Source organism: Bombus bifarius, unplaced genomic scaffold (genome assembly GCF_011952205.1).
Source record: "Bombus bifarius isolate JDL3187 unplaced genomic scaffold, Bbif_JDL3187 scf7180000008418, whole genome shotgun sequence".
Lineage (NCBI taxonomy): Eukaryota > Metazoa > Arthropoda > Insecta > Hymenoptera > Apidae > Bombus > Bombus bifarius.
The window spans coordinates 584,547-600,057 of NW_022884650.1; the positions used below are offsets into that span (position 1 = coordinate 584,547).

The 15,511-nt window shown below is 31.9% G+C and overlaps 2 protein-coding genes and 1 pseudogene across 2 annotated transcripts in view; all 3 read right to left on the bottom strand.

The window, feature by feature from the left end:
- The window catches only part of LOC117212931 (trichohyalin-like), a 144,708-nt gene that overhangs the window by 85,316 nt on the left and 43,881 nt on the right, over window positions 1-15,511 (bottom strand). The gene's annotated exons all lie outside the window — the stretch shown is intronic.
- Window positions 6,193-8,285, bottom strand: LOC117212932 (annotated as a pseudogene).
- Window positions 8,358-9,020, bottom strand: LOC117212930. The gene is made up of 2 exons (XM_033458080.1): window positions 8,669-9,020; window positions 8,358-8,536 (listed from the first exon to the last, which is right to left on the bottom strand). The coding sequence occupies exons 1-2, from the start codon at window positions 9,018-9,020 to the stop codon at window positions 8,358-8,360; spliced, it is 531 nt and encodes a 176-aa protein (XP_033313971.1).

Below are 15,511 nucleotides of genomic sequence, written 5' to 3' on the forward strand. Positions count from 1 at the left end.
TCCATAATAAGTAAACACATACCTAGCCGTAAGAATATGTGAACATTCATAAATAGTGAAGGGAATATTAATAAAATAATAGTTATCTAGTGAATATTATTGAATTAAATAAATGAAGATATAGGAGTAAAATTAATATTTCTAACTTAAAATTTTAGCTTATACAAGTCTTGTTCAATATCCAATACAATTCAATAAAAAATTAATAGAAGATAAAATTGAGATTAATATATTAACTTAATATAAAAATATGTGAAGAAATATTCGATAAAAAATTATATACTCTATTTTGTAATTAGTTCCTTTGAAGTATAACTTAGTGATTGCATTTGATCTTATATATCGCAATGCGAATGTATTTAAATATATTATAGATTACTACAGTTAATAAGTTATATCATTATAATTGTATTATATATAGATGATACTATATATAATGCTAGATTTTACCTAATATACCCCATAATACGAATTAAAGTTAATTACATTTGAACTTCCCTGTTATTATCTTACTATCGACTATCTTATTATCTAAATATGTTACTGAATGATATATATATATCATTAGATTAGCAATAAAAAAATTTTTTTAATCGTAATATTGACTCTATTTCTTGAACTCGTTTAATGAATTCACTCAACCTTGAAGGACTTGTAAACAAACGTGACGCGAACACTGTTTCTAATCAGAGACTTTGATAGAAATCTAACAACTGTGCTTTGTTGCAAAGTTTCTTTCCATACTGTAGAAATTGTACTAGATATCTCGTCACTCTATTTGTTGCGCAAATTGTATCTAGTACACAGCACATATGAAAGAAATATCACGTAAATAGCAATCTATATAACTAATACATTTATTTCAACTGCACGGTATATTTTTATCGTTACTTTCATATAAAATTGATATTATGGTGTACATATAATAACATAGGAGAGACGTAGTATACTAATTGTTAGACTTTAAAACACTTTAAAACTATAAAATAGTAATAAAACTAAAGGACAAGGTACTGAAATTAAATAAATTAAAATTCAGATGCTTTAACGTACAAACAGAAAGTAATTCAATACAGTATACCATATTATGTTAAACAATTAGTACAACTTAGTAGCAGATAGAATATGAGACATAAGTACCTAATTAAAAAGATATTACTATAATATTACGTGTATAACATATTTCGTCTTTTACTATCATTAGTGATATTATTCTCCTTAAAGTATCATCGGTAATATAATCATATAATACTATTTGCTTCATAATACTTCTCCTTCACTCTTTATCCCTACTATTCCTTTTTAAAATAGACAGTGTAAGGGATTCCATTATCTGATTAATATATTAATTTATTAATTCAAATCTATCATATAAACTTTCAATGATCTATTTGTATCTTTTTGTACGTAACAATTTGTCAAACAATTTAATTATGATCACATCTCCCATTCTCTAATCCATTATTTTTCAAACAAGTAATCTTAAATCTTTGAACGTTAATATATCTCAATTACAGAGTGAATGAATGAACGATTAAATTTGCGTATGAAAATATTCAGCATGAAAAAAAAGTGTTCAGTCCTTACGCTGTTGCCGTAATAGCTGCACTGGTTACGTGTCAATAAACGGCGATTCAGAAGCAATTGCTTGTAAGGTAAAGCGTTTCTAAGCGATCTAAGTCGTAGACAACGGTAACACGTCGTGCACTTGCACTTTTTAATGCCAACGTATTGTCTGGCTCGTGCATACGCATCGTGTGCGCCATCGAAATTCAAAGCACGTGGTAATGATGTTTGAATGCCAATGGATTGGTAGATCGATCACTTGTGCAACATTGACACAAAAATAAATTGGCCAACTGGCGAATGAAAATGGAGATGTACGCATAATAAATTCTCCTGTGATTGTTCTTATGATCATCATCTGTCTATTAAATAAATACAAACGTACAACAAGATATTAATTAACATCGTGCCATGAGATGGCTCGTCGATTGCTCCGCTATGTTCTAAAATTCCAGTACGTCCTTGTGATGATTCTACGCTGGATACGGGTTGATTGGCTGATACTCAACAATTCCAATTACCAATCAGCGTATCTAACCGGTGTCGCCCTTAACATGCCTTTCTCCGAAAAGGATAGGTACCAATATGCAATCGACGAAATTATGCACCGTTACGAAATGTACTTCAGGTTCTACTTTTCGATTATTGAACTGTTACAATCAAATTTATCTTTCGGAAACTCCTGGTTCATGTAAAAGTTTTTACGATATTTGGAGCGAGAGACACGGATTTCTGAAAACTCTAGCGATCACATCGGATCATTTCAACTACCTTTTCCAGAATGTTCTTTGACGAGAATTAATGAGAATGTACTTTGATAAGACACTATATGAAAATGCTACATTCAAAAATAGCTTCACTTCATTATTGTGTCATATGTGGTAATAACGATGGCATCAATAATTTGAAATAAACTACGTATCATAATGTAAAGCAATTGAGAATTGTTTTCGGCATTTATTTTTGTCTAAATACTTTTGGCAAACTGTAAAACGTTACTTTAATTCTTAAGTAGATGGATACAGTTGTTGCAAAAAGTATTTGTACGAATTCCTTTATTACAAAACTACTTCTTTCTGAATATTTTGACAATACGTTTCGTTCTTATAACGTAACATTTTTGTAATCATATGAAAATACTATTGAGCGATACGCAAAGTAATATACTTCAACCTAAACAATTCGTTCATAAATGCTAGAGTAATGATAAATGTTACTGTAAATCATGTTTCTTAGAGAAGTTTAAATTATTATTTTATTATCAAAATGTAGTAGAGAATTTGAATAATTAGGCTTTAATAGTTCTATTATTAAATATTTTAATTGTAAAAAAATTTGACAAATATATTTCCCTGAACAAAATAGTATATTAAGTTTTATAACACAATAACTTGATACATAAATAAGATAGTCAAATAATCGGAAAAACTATTCGTTTATGGCAATGTCTATAATACAGATATTTGTAATTAAGGATTAACCCCTTGTGATCGACATATTTTTCTAATCGTACTACCAAGTGGCGACATCCGACCGCAAAGGATTAAAATTTCTACGATTAGTAGATAATAATATGATGGTTTGAGTTCAATATAATGTTGATTTATTTATTAAATTTTTCTATCGTACAATGACAGAATTTTCATGCTCTATGAACAAAAATTGTTAAGATTTAGTAGATCGTATTTAAATTTTAATTTAGATATTTCAGTATGGTAAGCTTACATCAGAAAGAATTTTTTATCATACTGGCCAAAGTTTACTTCTACTATAACACGTTTTGTTAGGAAGTCCTACATTATCTTTGGATATGCAGTTACGTATAACACAGAGTATTGTGATATACTTAAAGCTATAAAATTCTTTCATGTTTAGTAACTTTACCTTGAATGTAATATTTAAAGTGATAATTCAATATAATATCATAATTCAAGGTGAAGTTACTAAACAGGAAAGAATTTTATAGCTTTAAGTATATCACAATACTCTGTGTTATACGTAACTGCATATCCAAAGATAATGTAGGACTTCCTAACAAAACGTGTTATAGTAGAAGTAAATTTTGCGCAACATGGTAAAAGCTTCTATAGAGTTACCGCATTAACAAATATTGTGTTAAAGATTTAAAAATACGAATTAACGTTATTGGCTTTTCATTCGATGCAATAGTTAAAGGAACACTATTAAGCATTAATGAACAGGGCCAAGAAGACCGACTTTTTCCTAAATCACCAAATATTACATTATCAGATATTTATTTATTAAGAACTTTAGAAAAAGTTGTCGAATAAAAATGAATACGTGTTAGAGATTAATGTACAGTATTCATAATGCATTTATTAAAGTAAAAGAAATTTTCTACCTTTTAATCGTTCAACGCTACATTAATAATAGTAAAATATCTCATCCTGCTGCAGTGCAAGAAATATTCTCTCCACATGTACTACTCTATATATATAATAGACAGCAATACACAATATCATTGAATTTCATCATCCAATTAGGGGCAATTTAAAAACTAGTTGATCAGTACAAGAATTACTAGATTACCTAAAATGTTCCAAATTATATAGTAATTTATAATCGTAGCTTTTAATTTGTATGCATTGCCAACAGCTTTTGCAAGCAGATACTATAACTATAGACGATTGAAGAAAAAAAGAAATTTCTGATATGATAGATACAATTTTTTATCTATTTCATTTTTCTATTCGTAAGAATGACCAATAATTTCAAATGAAGTCAAGGAAAATATCACAAATCATTTCTGCGCTATATCAGATAAAAGGCAATGTATTATTATTTCATATTTATGATATAACATTTTAACAAAATATTCATGAACCTATATTGGCACCATTTAGCGGTAAAGGCCTATAGAATATCCTGTATAGTATACACAAATACATGCAACGCAATTTGATTTAATAATAGAAATTATCCTGTGAAGCAACTTATACAGATTGATACAAAAGGAGAATTACCTAATTTTAATAATGCCATAATTTTCCATTAATTTTATTAATTCGACCTCAATGTCCATAATTAAGAACAAACATATATACTAATGTGTAGGTAGCGCCAAAATATAATTTCGCTTATGAGCGAAATCAAAATATCTAACGCAAACAATAACAAAGCATATACAGATTTTAGTACATTAAAATTGTGACTTCATAGAAGAAAAATTTATTAATATTCTACTGTAGTAATTAATTACTTTACTAACATATTTAACAAAATATAAGTAATAATAAAGTAAAGTATTAACATACATAATAAACTAGACACAATACGTAACTACATTTGCAAGATTTAATGCACTAAAATCTGTTCATTCTCTAGGAAAGCGGTAGTGGACAAATATCGGAGTCAGTACAATCTCGTTCGTTCGATACCAGTTAATTATCCGGAATTACGTAACGCGAGGAATTCTGATCGATACTAGGACGAATTTTGGGGCATTTGCTAAAACCAGACAGCCGAGAACGAGGAAAATAATCGAATTATACGGACAAGCACGCTTCAGAGTGACCGATTAATTCAGTCGTTACAGTGTTCCGATATATATCGTACACGAGAAAACGTGTACCTATTCAAATTCATTACTTTTGTACAGATTTCAAGAGCATAAATTACAATGAGATTCGATCTTAATTGCGAAAACTTAGGATAAATTCATGACGTGAATGAATTCGCCACAAGTAAGTCGTTGTAACTCATGAATGTGGATATTTAAATTATTATATGTATTTATACAGACTCTTCGAACACCAGACTTGATTTCATGATAAATCGTCATAACGTAGAAGGGTTGAATGTTGGGATTGAATGTTTATGAATTATTTTATTCTAAGTAAAACGTGGCTTAAAATATTTGTCTCTGAAACGCGTACATAAATAAACAAGAACAAGATATATAAAGTTTGACTGAATTTGGTAAATTGAAATATTTTGCAAACTCTGTAATACAATTTTATTACCGAACCATTTTCTCTAAAATGTATAAGACGAAATTTTCTATGACAATCATATCTATACATACAGTGAACGGAACAAAGAAACAAACAAAATGAACATAAGAATATTGTTTGAATTATTTATTGTAAATGGGAACTTCTGAATTAAAACCATTTTCATCGATACATACGGTGGCAATCGAAAACAAAGGTTAATTGAATAATTGTATATCAAAACATTTTTCATATTTAATGATCCAATTTTTATTTTAGATAAAAATATTTCCAAAAAAGGCGTTAAACGAAATTTATATACAAAATAAAAAAATAAAAAAAGAGATCGAAAGTTTTAAATGCAAACATTTTTTAACAAGATCATTTTCAGTGATACAAGTTTTAACAATTATTTATCACTGAGAAAGATATATTTATCTCTATTTTGAAAATTGAAGCGTCGTTATAACAAAATAATTCATTAACAGAAAATTGTGGTACCAAAGCAACCAAAGCTTTATTGAAGTAGTATAAAAATAGTTTTCGACATATAAAAATTACCTTAAGCAATCAAATTGATGGTTCCTTATTTGATAAGAAAATTTGAAAAAACATAATATGTAAATCGATGTATTAAATTTGTAATTGAAAATTGTAACATATTTTTGCAATGTTAAAAAATATCTCAAGTTTGAGCAGAAAATATTGTTGATATATTGGTGTATTGTTGGTATTGTCAAAAATCGATGCGGTTCTAAGATCAAGAGAAAGTCACTTCCATATCTTTAAGTGACGCAATTTGTTGAATGGAATGATAGAAGTCACTGACACAAATTCAAGTTATTAAATATTATTTTATACGTAACTTTATGCAAGGACAACCACATGTACGACAACAAAAATTTCATAAAGATATCAAACTTCAATAGATTAAAGAATATCTCTATTTATGCCAACTTGACCTACACTGATATCAAATTATTACATTATATTACATACATATCCAGTCAGCCACAAAAATCTAAATAAATCTTTCAAATTTGAGATATTATAGCTATGATATTAACTTCAGAAATTTTTTTTTCATTAAATTTTGTATTGATTGTGCTTACGATTAGATACATATTTAACCAAATAATACAATTTATTTAAAAAAAAAAACAAAAAAATATAAAATCGAATATTATAAAACTCTACAAACACCTATTATAACTACATGAGATCATAAGAGAAAGTAAATTTAATATTGTATTAATAACGGTCTACAATCATCTTAAAAGCGACGAGATTAAAGATTTTATAATTGATGTTGTTATTTCGTACTTCAAGACTTTTATAAGCTAAATATTTCTCGTTTCTTAATTCTTCCTAAGAAGATATTAATATACTAACAACGAGTAAATTTGCAGACATTATGTATTAATATGTCAGTATCATTGATTTTGTAACAAAGAGCATTTCTAGTTCATTGTGATAAGTCAGGTACACGAAATTTGGATAAGTATACGTAGACTTTTGTGACTGACTGTATATTATTTATTTATTATTGCTTAGTCCGTGCCTTTCGGCTTTGGACGAGCTTCGGTTTTTACATCTCGTTTACGTATTTCGCTTCTTATATATCTACCTCCCCTCTTATCCACTTTATTATATTGCACTCCCTTAATTATTCTGTCTCTAAAACTATGGCACTTTTGGGCTTTTGCCTTCTGCTGTGCTTCCTTATTGTCTTTCCTCCCCGTCTTGTATTGCCCTTCTCTTCTGTTTTATTGTTTTTAGTTCTGTTAGTCCTTCTTCAGTCTCGTTTAGTATTTTTTTTGTGTCCTTTGGTCCTCTCGTTACTTGGCATTCTTCTATTACATGTCTCATGTCTTCTTCTTTCCTTCTATATAGTCTGCATCTTTACTTTCCCCTCTTTTTTCCAGTATTCCCTTGCTTTGGTCTCATTTCCACGTCTGAATCTTGCTAATATTTTTCTATCCTTCCACTTCATCCTCCCTTCTAAGTATTTTGATAATGTATATTATACTTGGATTCCCTTATCCTTTTCTCCTTCTCTTCTGCATCTCTCTTTCTTCTTTCTTCTATAATTTGGTCTACTGTCATCCTTCCTTGCTCTTCTCTTGCTTCCATCTGTGTCCCTCCATTTCTCACCTCTTTTAGTCCCTTCTTTCTCTTTCTTGCTCTTTTCCCTTCTTGTCCATCTTCACAGTTTCTCTCCCTTTCCTTTATGCACTCCTTTACTAATTCCTTTTTTGACTCTAGGGCTTTCTCTTCGTACCTTGCTGTTCTTCTTAATGCTTTTTCTTTGATTTCTGTTAGCTTCCATTCTTCTATCAATATATAATTCGGTGTTGTCATATTTAAACCTAAGATCCATTTCACATATCTTCTTTATATTCTATCTAGTCTTTCTTCCATGTTCCAGGCCCATACCTCTGCTCCAAACAGCACCACACTCTCTACCAGTGTTCCAAACATCTTCATTCTCCTCTTGTAGTCCTGTTTGAAAATTCTTTCTCCCACGCTCCATGTTTTCTTCATTGCTATTGTTGCTCTGTTTTTCCTGTCTTGTATGTGTTTCTTATTACTGCCGTTTTTCTGTAGTATGTACCCTAGGTATCTTATCTCGTCCAGTTCTTCTAATTCTCACTCTCCCCATTTCCATTTTCTTTGCCTCCTCTTGTTCTTTCTTTTTTCAAAAACTACTATCTTGGTCTTTTCCGTATTCAGTCCCAATTCTTTTTCTTTTAAAAATTTTTTGAATCTCTTTAGCATTTCCTTTAGCTTCTCTTCTCTATCCACCATCAGCACAATATCGTCTGCATATGTCAATGATCATACCTTTCTTTCTCCTACCACTATGCCCCCGGCTTGTCCTTTCCTTAATTCTTCTTCCAGTCCTGCCACGTGGATGTTGAATAACGTTGGGCTCAACAGGCACCCTTGTGTAACTCCCCTCACTGTCCAAAATTCTTTTGTGTTGTGGCTCTTGATTCTCACCACATTCTTCGTTTCTGCGTACAAATCTTTTATCCTTCGAATTAGTTTTTCGCTAATCCCCATTTTTCACATTTTCTCCTCCAGTTTCTCTCTGTTTAGCCTGTCGAACGCTGCTTTTAAGTCTGCAAAGCAGGCATATAGCTTACCTTTTTCTCTACTCAATTGTTTGTCTATGATATGGTTTATTACAAATACCGCGGTCACTTCTCTTCCTTTTCTAAATCTGAATTGGCTCTCTTCCAGTTTGGTTTCAATCTCTGCCTTCAGTTTTTCGTCTAGTATCCCTGCGTAGATCTTGTATGCTATGTCCATTAATGTTATACCTCTTTTCGCTATTCTCTTATCCTCCTTCTTGTATATCGGACATATTACTCCCTTTTTCCAATCTTCTGGTATCCCCTCCCCATTCCATATTTTCCTTAACAAATCCCATAACGCTTCCCCCACTTCCTTCGGTGCATACTTCCATACCTCATTTTCTAACCCGTCTTCCCCCATTGCTTTCTTCTCCTTCAAGTTTCTTAGTTGGTAGATCACCTCTTCCTTCTCTATATTATCTTCTCTCTCCTCTATTATTTTCTCTTCTGCTCGATGCTCTGCCGTTTTTCTGCCCTCTTTGTGCTCTGTTCCTTCTAATATTTCCATAAAGTGATTTTTCCACTCTTCTTCGCTTATTTCTTTATCTATGCCTTCTCTTCTTCTTCTATATTTATTAATGTATTTCCACGCTTCTTGTTCTGTTTTGATCTTCTTGATTTTCTCCATTTCTTCTTCTTCGTGTCTTTCTTTTATTTGTTTGCACCACTATTTGAATGCCTTTTTTTCCTCTGTAAGCGCTTCTCTAGTGCATTTTCCTTTCATAAACTTTGTCACCTTCCTTCTCATCTCTCTTTTCCCCTCTGTCCACTCCTTATCGTACCACACTTTCTCTCCCACACCCCATTTCCTTATCTTCACTTTCTTCTTTGGCATTGCTTTGTTTATCTTCTTTTTGATTTCTGTCCACATTTCCTCTACTGTTCTTCCATTGCAGGTCCGGTCTTTACATTCCTCCAAGTATTTTCCCACACTTGCGTTTGTCCATTCTCTTTTCTCCTTCTCTTCTTCTTTCTTTTCCTCATTTTTTTGTAATTCCGGCCCTCCTATCTCTATTCCTAACGGCATGTAGTCCGACTCTGTTCTTTTTCCTACTTTCATGTCAATTTTTTCTTCTGTCGCCAACTGATTGCCAATCACATAGTCTATTACTGAATTTCCTCTCTCCCCAATACAGGTTCACTCCTCTCCTTCCTCTCTCTTCCAGATATTTTAGCAGTGGTCTTCTTTCCATGTTTATTGTCTTTTGATCGTCTGTTTTTTTCTTTCCCTAGGTCCTCGTTTATCGGCCCTCCCTCTTCTCCCGTTCTTGCGTTTCAGTCTCCGCCGATGATCATCACTTCCTCTTCTCTTCAGTCTACTCTTTCCTCTATTTTTTTCCATGTCCCTTTTGTATCTTGATTATAAACCACCATTATCCTATACGTCTTGTCATTGTATATTATTTTTCTTTCAACTATATTATCACTTATTTCTTTATATTCTGTTCCTCTTAGTTCTTTATTTATACCCGTTATTATTCCCCCCTTTGCTCTTCCTTTCTTCCTTACTTCTTCTCTTCTCATTGCTGCCCTGCATTTCCAGTTGAATTCTTTGGGTAGTCTATATTTTAATTTTTCCCATTTACCTTTCTCTATCTATGTTTCCGTGAGTCCGATTACGTCGAATGTCTTCAGATATTCCCACACCTCCTTGTCCTTATTTATTAGCCCCGCTACATTCCAGAAGCACATTTTCATCCGCTTTGTAGCCCCTTTTCCCCTTTTTAAATTTTTCTTCCCCTCTCTTTCTTTCTTTCTCAGCCTTCTCTTCATTTTCGTTCCACCTGTACCATTTGTTTCCTATTTTTAATTTCTTGTATCCTATCTTTACATATTCGCCCTTTTCCCTTCTTTCTCTGACTACCCTTCTTATGTGTTGCTGTACCTCCCTTTCTTCTTATGGACTGACTATATATAATATGATAATTATATTAAAATGATCGAGAGAAATGCAAGTTTAATAAAAGTAATTAATGAACGAATTACGAGTTACACGAAAATTGCTACGATTTTAACTAGAGAGTCACGGATCCAATGAAAGTCTATTTTAATTGCATTGCAAATTTAATGAAACGTGTTACATACTGCCATCCGCATACCGCGGTCCTGTTTCGTATAATTAAAACGTCACTGCGGCTTGCTGACGGGTGAAACGAGTTTATATGTATTTCTTTATATTAACAAATCGCAAGGAAAAATCCACGTATGGAAATGAAATAATTCGTCGAATGGTAATGGGGAACGCATAAGCTTGATTGATTGATAAACTCCGTTGCAGTTTATTCATGATTCATTCATAACATCAAGGTAAAACAATTTCCTTCTGAATGGAAGAATATCACATTTTTCAATAAACCGCCTTTTCTTATTGAGAAAAAATATAAATTTAACATAGAAAATCTCGTTATATTCGTCGTGTGGATGTTTCAGCTATATTTAGATAAGTAACAACAGTGACGTTGATATATAGTAATTATAATATACATAAAGAGAGTTTGTGTTAAACTCTATTAATATATGGAATAAAGCGCAAGAATAAAGTTTTTCTATTTTTTTATTTAAGAAAGGTTAAATATTTTATGTATATTACTAAATAACATGTTACTTTACTTTCTTCTTCCAAAATTTAATGATAATTTGAAAGTAATCTTAATTGAATATCTTTTCTTCTTTTACTATAAGATTATTTGTTTGATATTAAATACAGGACTTAAATGATTTGTAAATAAAAGTCTTTATTTTTCCTGGATACTAATATCAAGATAGATTACAATCAAATTTCACAAAATATTTAAGATTTATAAATACATATATTATATTTCAGTATATTTCATATAAGTAAAAAAGGATTTAAATCATTAGAAATATAATTTCATTTAATTTTATTAACTTAACTCTATGTTGACTAATTTTGTACCTTCATAATTCAGGAAAAATACTTAACTTCTCATAAGACTTAATATTTCCTTCTTTATATAAATTCAATCAGATTAAACATAAATATAAATTCATACAATAAGCAGAACTATATGAACATATGCTAGAAAGTATCAAATTATAGCGGTGAAAAATTTTAATTTATTTAATATTATACATATATTTCCTAATCCTACAAATACTATTTGCAAACTATACATTAACGCTGATTAAACACAACATTACCCCTCTGAATCTCAATTTATATCATATATTTTCAAATTATTGCGTATTAAAGGAACAAATTAATTATAACGTTTATATTGCTCCCTTATATGCTTTAATTCATCTATAAGTCAAATTATGTTCTGCACTACATCCTAGTTCTATTAAATCGTCCATTTAATCATCCAAAATTCCATTAAATCTATCCATAATTTTCGAATATTTCATAGTTTAATTACATTGTATTTTAACATTTTAGATCTCAGAAATTCACTCTCATTTAAATATTCGTTAACGTAGAAATAAATAGGATGAAAGAAGCTTATTGAAGAAAGAAGCTATACTATAGTAATATCCACATATTTATTTTTTAATTGATTATTTAGTTGATAATTTGTTATACAACATTTATTAAAAATATAAGTACTGTTTGACATTTTTTCATGAAGTTATTATCAAGCTCTCCTTTTTTATATAATATCCCATATTGTTCCGTTTGAAGAAACAAAAAATGCGAGTATTTACATAAGTGACTTTACGACGCATGTTTTCACAGACAAGAAGCTATTTTTGAGTCGGATCTTCAGCACTTAAAATGATTTTTGTCAGTAAATATATCAATATCTTTAATTTTCTATCGTGTTTTCATTAAACGAGCACAAAGCGTAAAATAGTTGTGGAGAATTAGTCGTTGTTAGGTTGAGGGAAATAACGAGAGCAAAATATTGTTGTCGCAGTTCGTCAAATATATTTTGAATAAATAAATAAATAAATTATTTACAGACGAATTGTGAGTCGTTGGTACAAATATAAGTTGCGGAATAAATACTCGATAAATTCTCGGAGAAACTCTGTGGATCACTTTGGTACTCGTTTATACTCGTTGACGCTCTTCGATACTGTTCGAAAACTCCTTCACTCGCGATCGCGTCCGTCTAGTATTTATATTGGTCGGGGGAAAACCGGAAAATTTGAATTCGTCTACGTTTGACGGTTGTATGTAGCGGCGACATTATTTTGCCCGGAGTTTATTTGTTCTTGTTGAAGTGGTCACCACTTATAAGAAAACTCCACATCTGGCCTTTTTAGTTTTCTCAAGCACTGAAGCCATTGACAGCGCGTAGACAAAAGACCGCGACAAAGTCAGACCATAAACGGTAGACAGGCGACGTTGGCTTTGGGGTTTTCAGTTATTGGGTAACACAGCTAGCGTGCGGATTTGGACCATCTAAAATTGTATTCTTACTTATAATTACACTTCTATTTAAATATATTTTCTATCTTACAATTTATCCACGTGTTTTCTCTGTTTACACATCGAATAACCTCAACAGTTCTTACATACTTGCAACCTAACGGTCTTAATCCTCCGAGGCAAAACAACAACAGGATTTGAATTGTCCTGACCCGTGTGCCGCTGCACAGTTATTTCTGAAAGATCATTAGCAAGATATGACGGTCTGACCAATCGAAGATTACACGGAAGAATTTCTCCCACTTTTATCTAATTGAATCGAAGTCTCACAGAGACCATAATTATTATGACCAAATTAAAAAAATTGTATCTTAAGAAATAATATTTTAGTAAAATGATTTTGATTAGGATTACCCATTATATACGATTAAAATCTTTTTTGGTTGCTTGTAACTATACAGTATCAATGACGGAAATTTGTTTATGGTTTCGAATAACTATAACCAACGGTAAAAACATTTTTTCGCTGTAGATAACTGGTATTGGTATTGGTAAATATTATATCGACGTCCACCATTTCTTGCTTCAAATTTCAATTAGAAAGTTTTAAATAAATTAGATAGGAAGTTTAGAGGAAATTATTGAAAATTTGCTCATAAAGTCATTTATAAAATGAACACAACCAACGAAATATACTACATGTGCTAACTTATATGGATCTTAGAGTAAGGACAAGTAATAATGTTTTATTTAGAGTTTAGTGTAGTTTAATAAGCGATACTCAACACAAAGGACTGATTACAATCTCGTCGTACGTCTTATTATTATACTCTCCGGCTCCTCCACATACACTCTCTGACTTCTCGATTCACACTCCGCGACTTCTCAACTCACACTTCCCATTCTCAACTGACACACTGCGCCCTCCCAACTCGTATTCTGGCCGTTCTAGCAACCCTTTGTCTTTTCCTAGGCCCACCACACACGTGTTCCGCAGACGCTCTTTGCTAGGGCCACGTAGGCCTTTTCTATAAAACTATGCACTTGAAAAGACCGACGACACATTGATGGACCCGACGGTGCCTCGATTCTCGCGACATTGTTCATGGTTAACTCGATGTTTCTTAGGCCCTTTTCCCCGATGCTACAGACATATAACGAAATATCTAATATTAAAAATGTCAAGATTACTTAAAATCTATCAATGATGGAAAGAGAAAAATGCAGATGAGGAAAAGCTTGTTTTTTTACAGCTGATAATATTTTTATTATAGTATGGAATATATAGATTCCTAATTTTTCAATACTGCAAACAAAATAAATAGACTTCTAATAACTTTTCGTTTTATGTTGGTTTCCATAAGTATCCTAATATACATGATGTTCAGTTACAGGTGTAAAAAATTTTAAGGGGTGATTTTTAAAGCTAAAATAAGATGAAAATCATGTATTAAAAAATTGCATTTTTGGCTTCGTTTTTTAATTATTGACAATTAAAAATTAGCCGAAATATCCTTGCGCGCGAGCAGACTTCCTTACACGAACGAAGCTAGGTCAACTTAAGCAGCGGGGTGCACAGGGATGCTCAAATCGAACGATACGTAGGCAGCAGCTTACTTCATACAAATCATAGAGAACATATGTCATTACTACCACACTAGTCAATCTTAGTATTGGTGAAAAGTCTTCGGTAAAGCAAATCTCCAACAGTTAGATCGACTACTGACAGATATCAGAATCAAACCGCAACAACCAAACAAAACGATATTTCAAGCATCAAAGTCTTCATCTGAAATTCATCACTAAACCTATCATCTCTCTCACAGTATTTGTCAACACGTCAAGAAACTTGCAGGCCTCGAACAATATCAGAGCGATTCCCTTCTGCCCGGTAAGATTAAATTGTTGGAAAATTTAGCAGGGCATGGTTCTCGAACGGCGCATCACCCTTCATCATATCAGACGAGTTTCATAGAAACTCTTGCAACTATCTCCGGCACGAAACCACAGCTGGCCAACTTCTTCGAGCGACTTGGATAAACTGATCTGATTGCGTGCAACGATGGCTACGCGTGAATTTCCATTAGGGTGATTGATATCCATTCAGGAAATGATAACCATGTTAATAACCGCGGAGCGAGCGGCTGATACAGTCGCTGAAATCGTGTACTATGTTAATTGCAGTTCCGCAACACGATCTGTTCCAAGCGAAAATTCAGATTATCGATTTCTTGCATCGAGATCGATCACCATTTGGTTGCTTCTCGTAAGCAATCCAAGCGATTAGATAACTAGACACGAGGATGTGGCACGTATGAATCGATGTTCCATAATATCTGACGTCAACTTGGGTGTCGATCGAATACCACCGTTGTTCCTCTTATCTTGAACCTTTCGAGATTGTATTTAGATAGAGGCACGTTCCAGCCTTTAAGCTTTAGCCATTTAGAAGTCACAACATAGGTGCAGATATTTTACAACGATGCCAGATCTTCATCGTTAGGTGAAGAGATATG

Coding starts and splice junctions, on each gene's coding strand:
- LOC117212930 (XM_033458080.1), bottom strand. CDS start 9,020: ATGGGGGAAGACGGGTTAGAAAATGAGGTATGGAAGTATGCACCGAAG. Junction 8,537..8,668: donor ACAATTGAGTAGAGAAAAAG/GTAAGCTATATG, acceptor ATTTGTACGCAG/AAACGAAGAATGTGGTGAGA.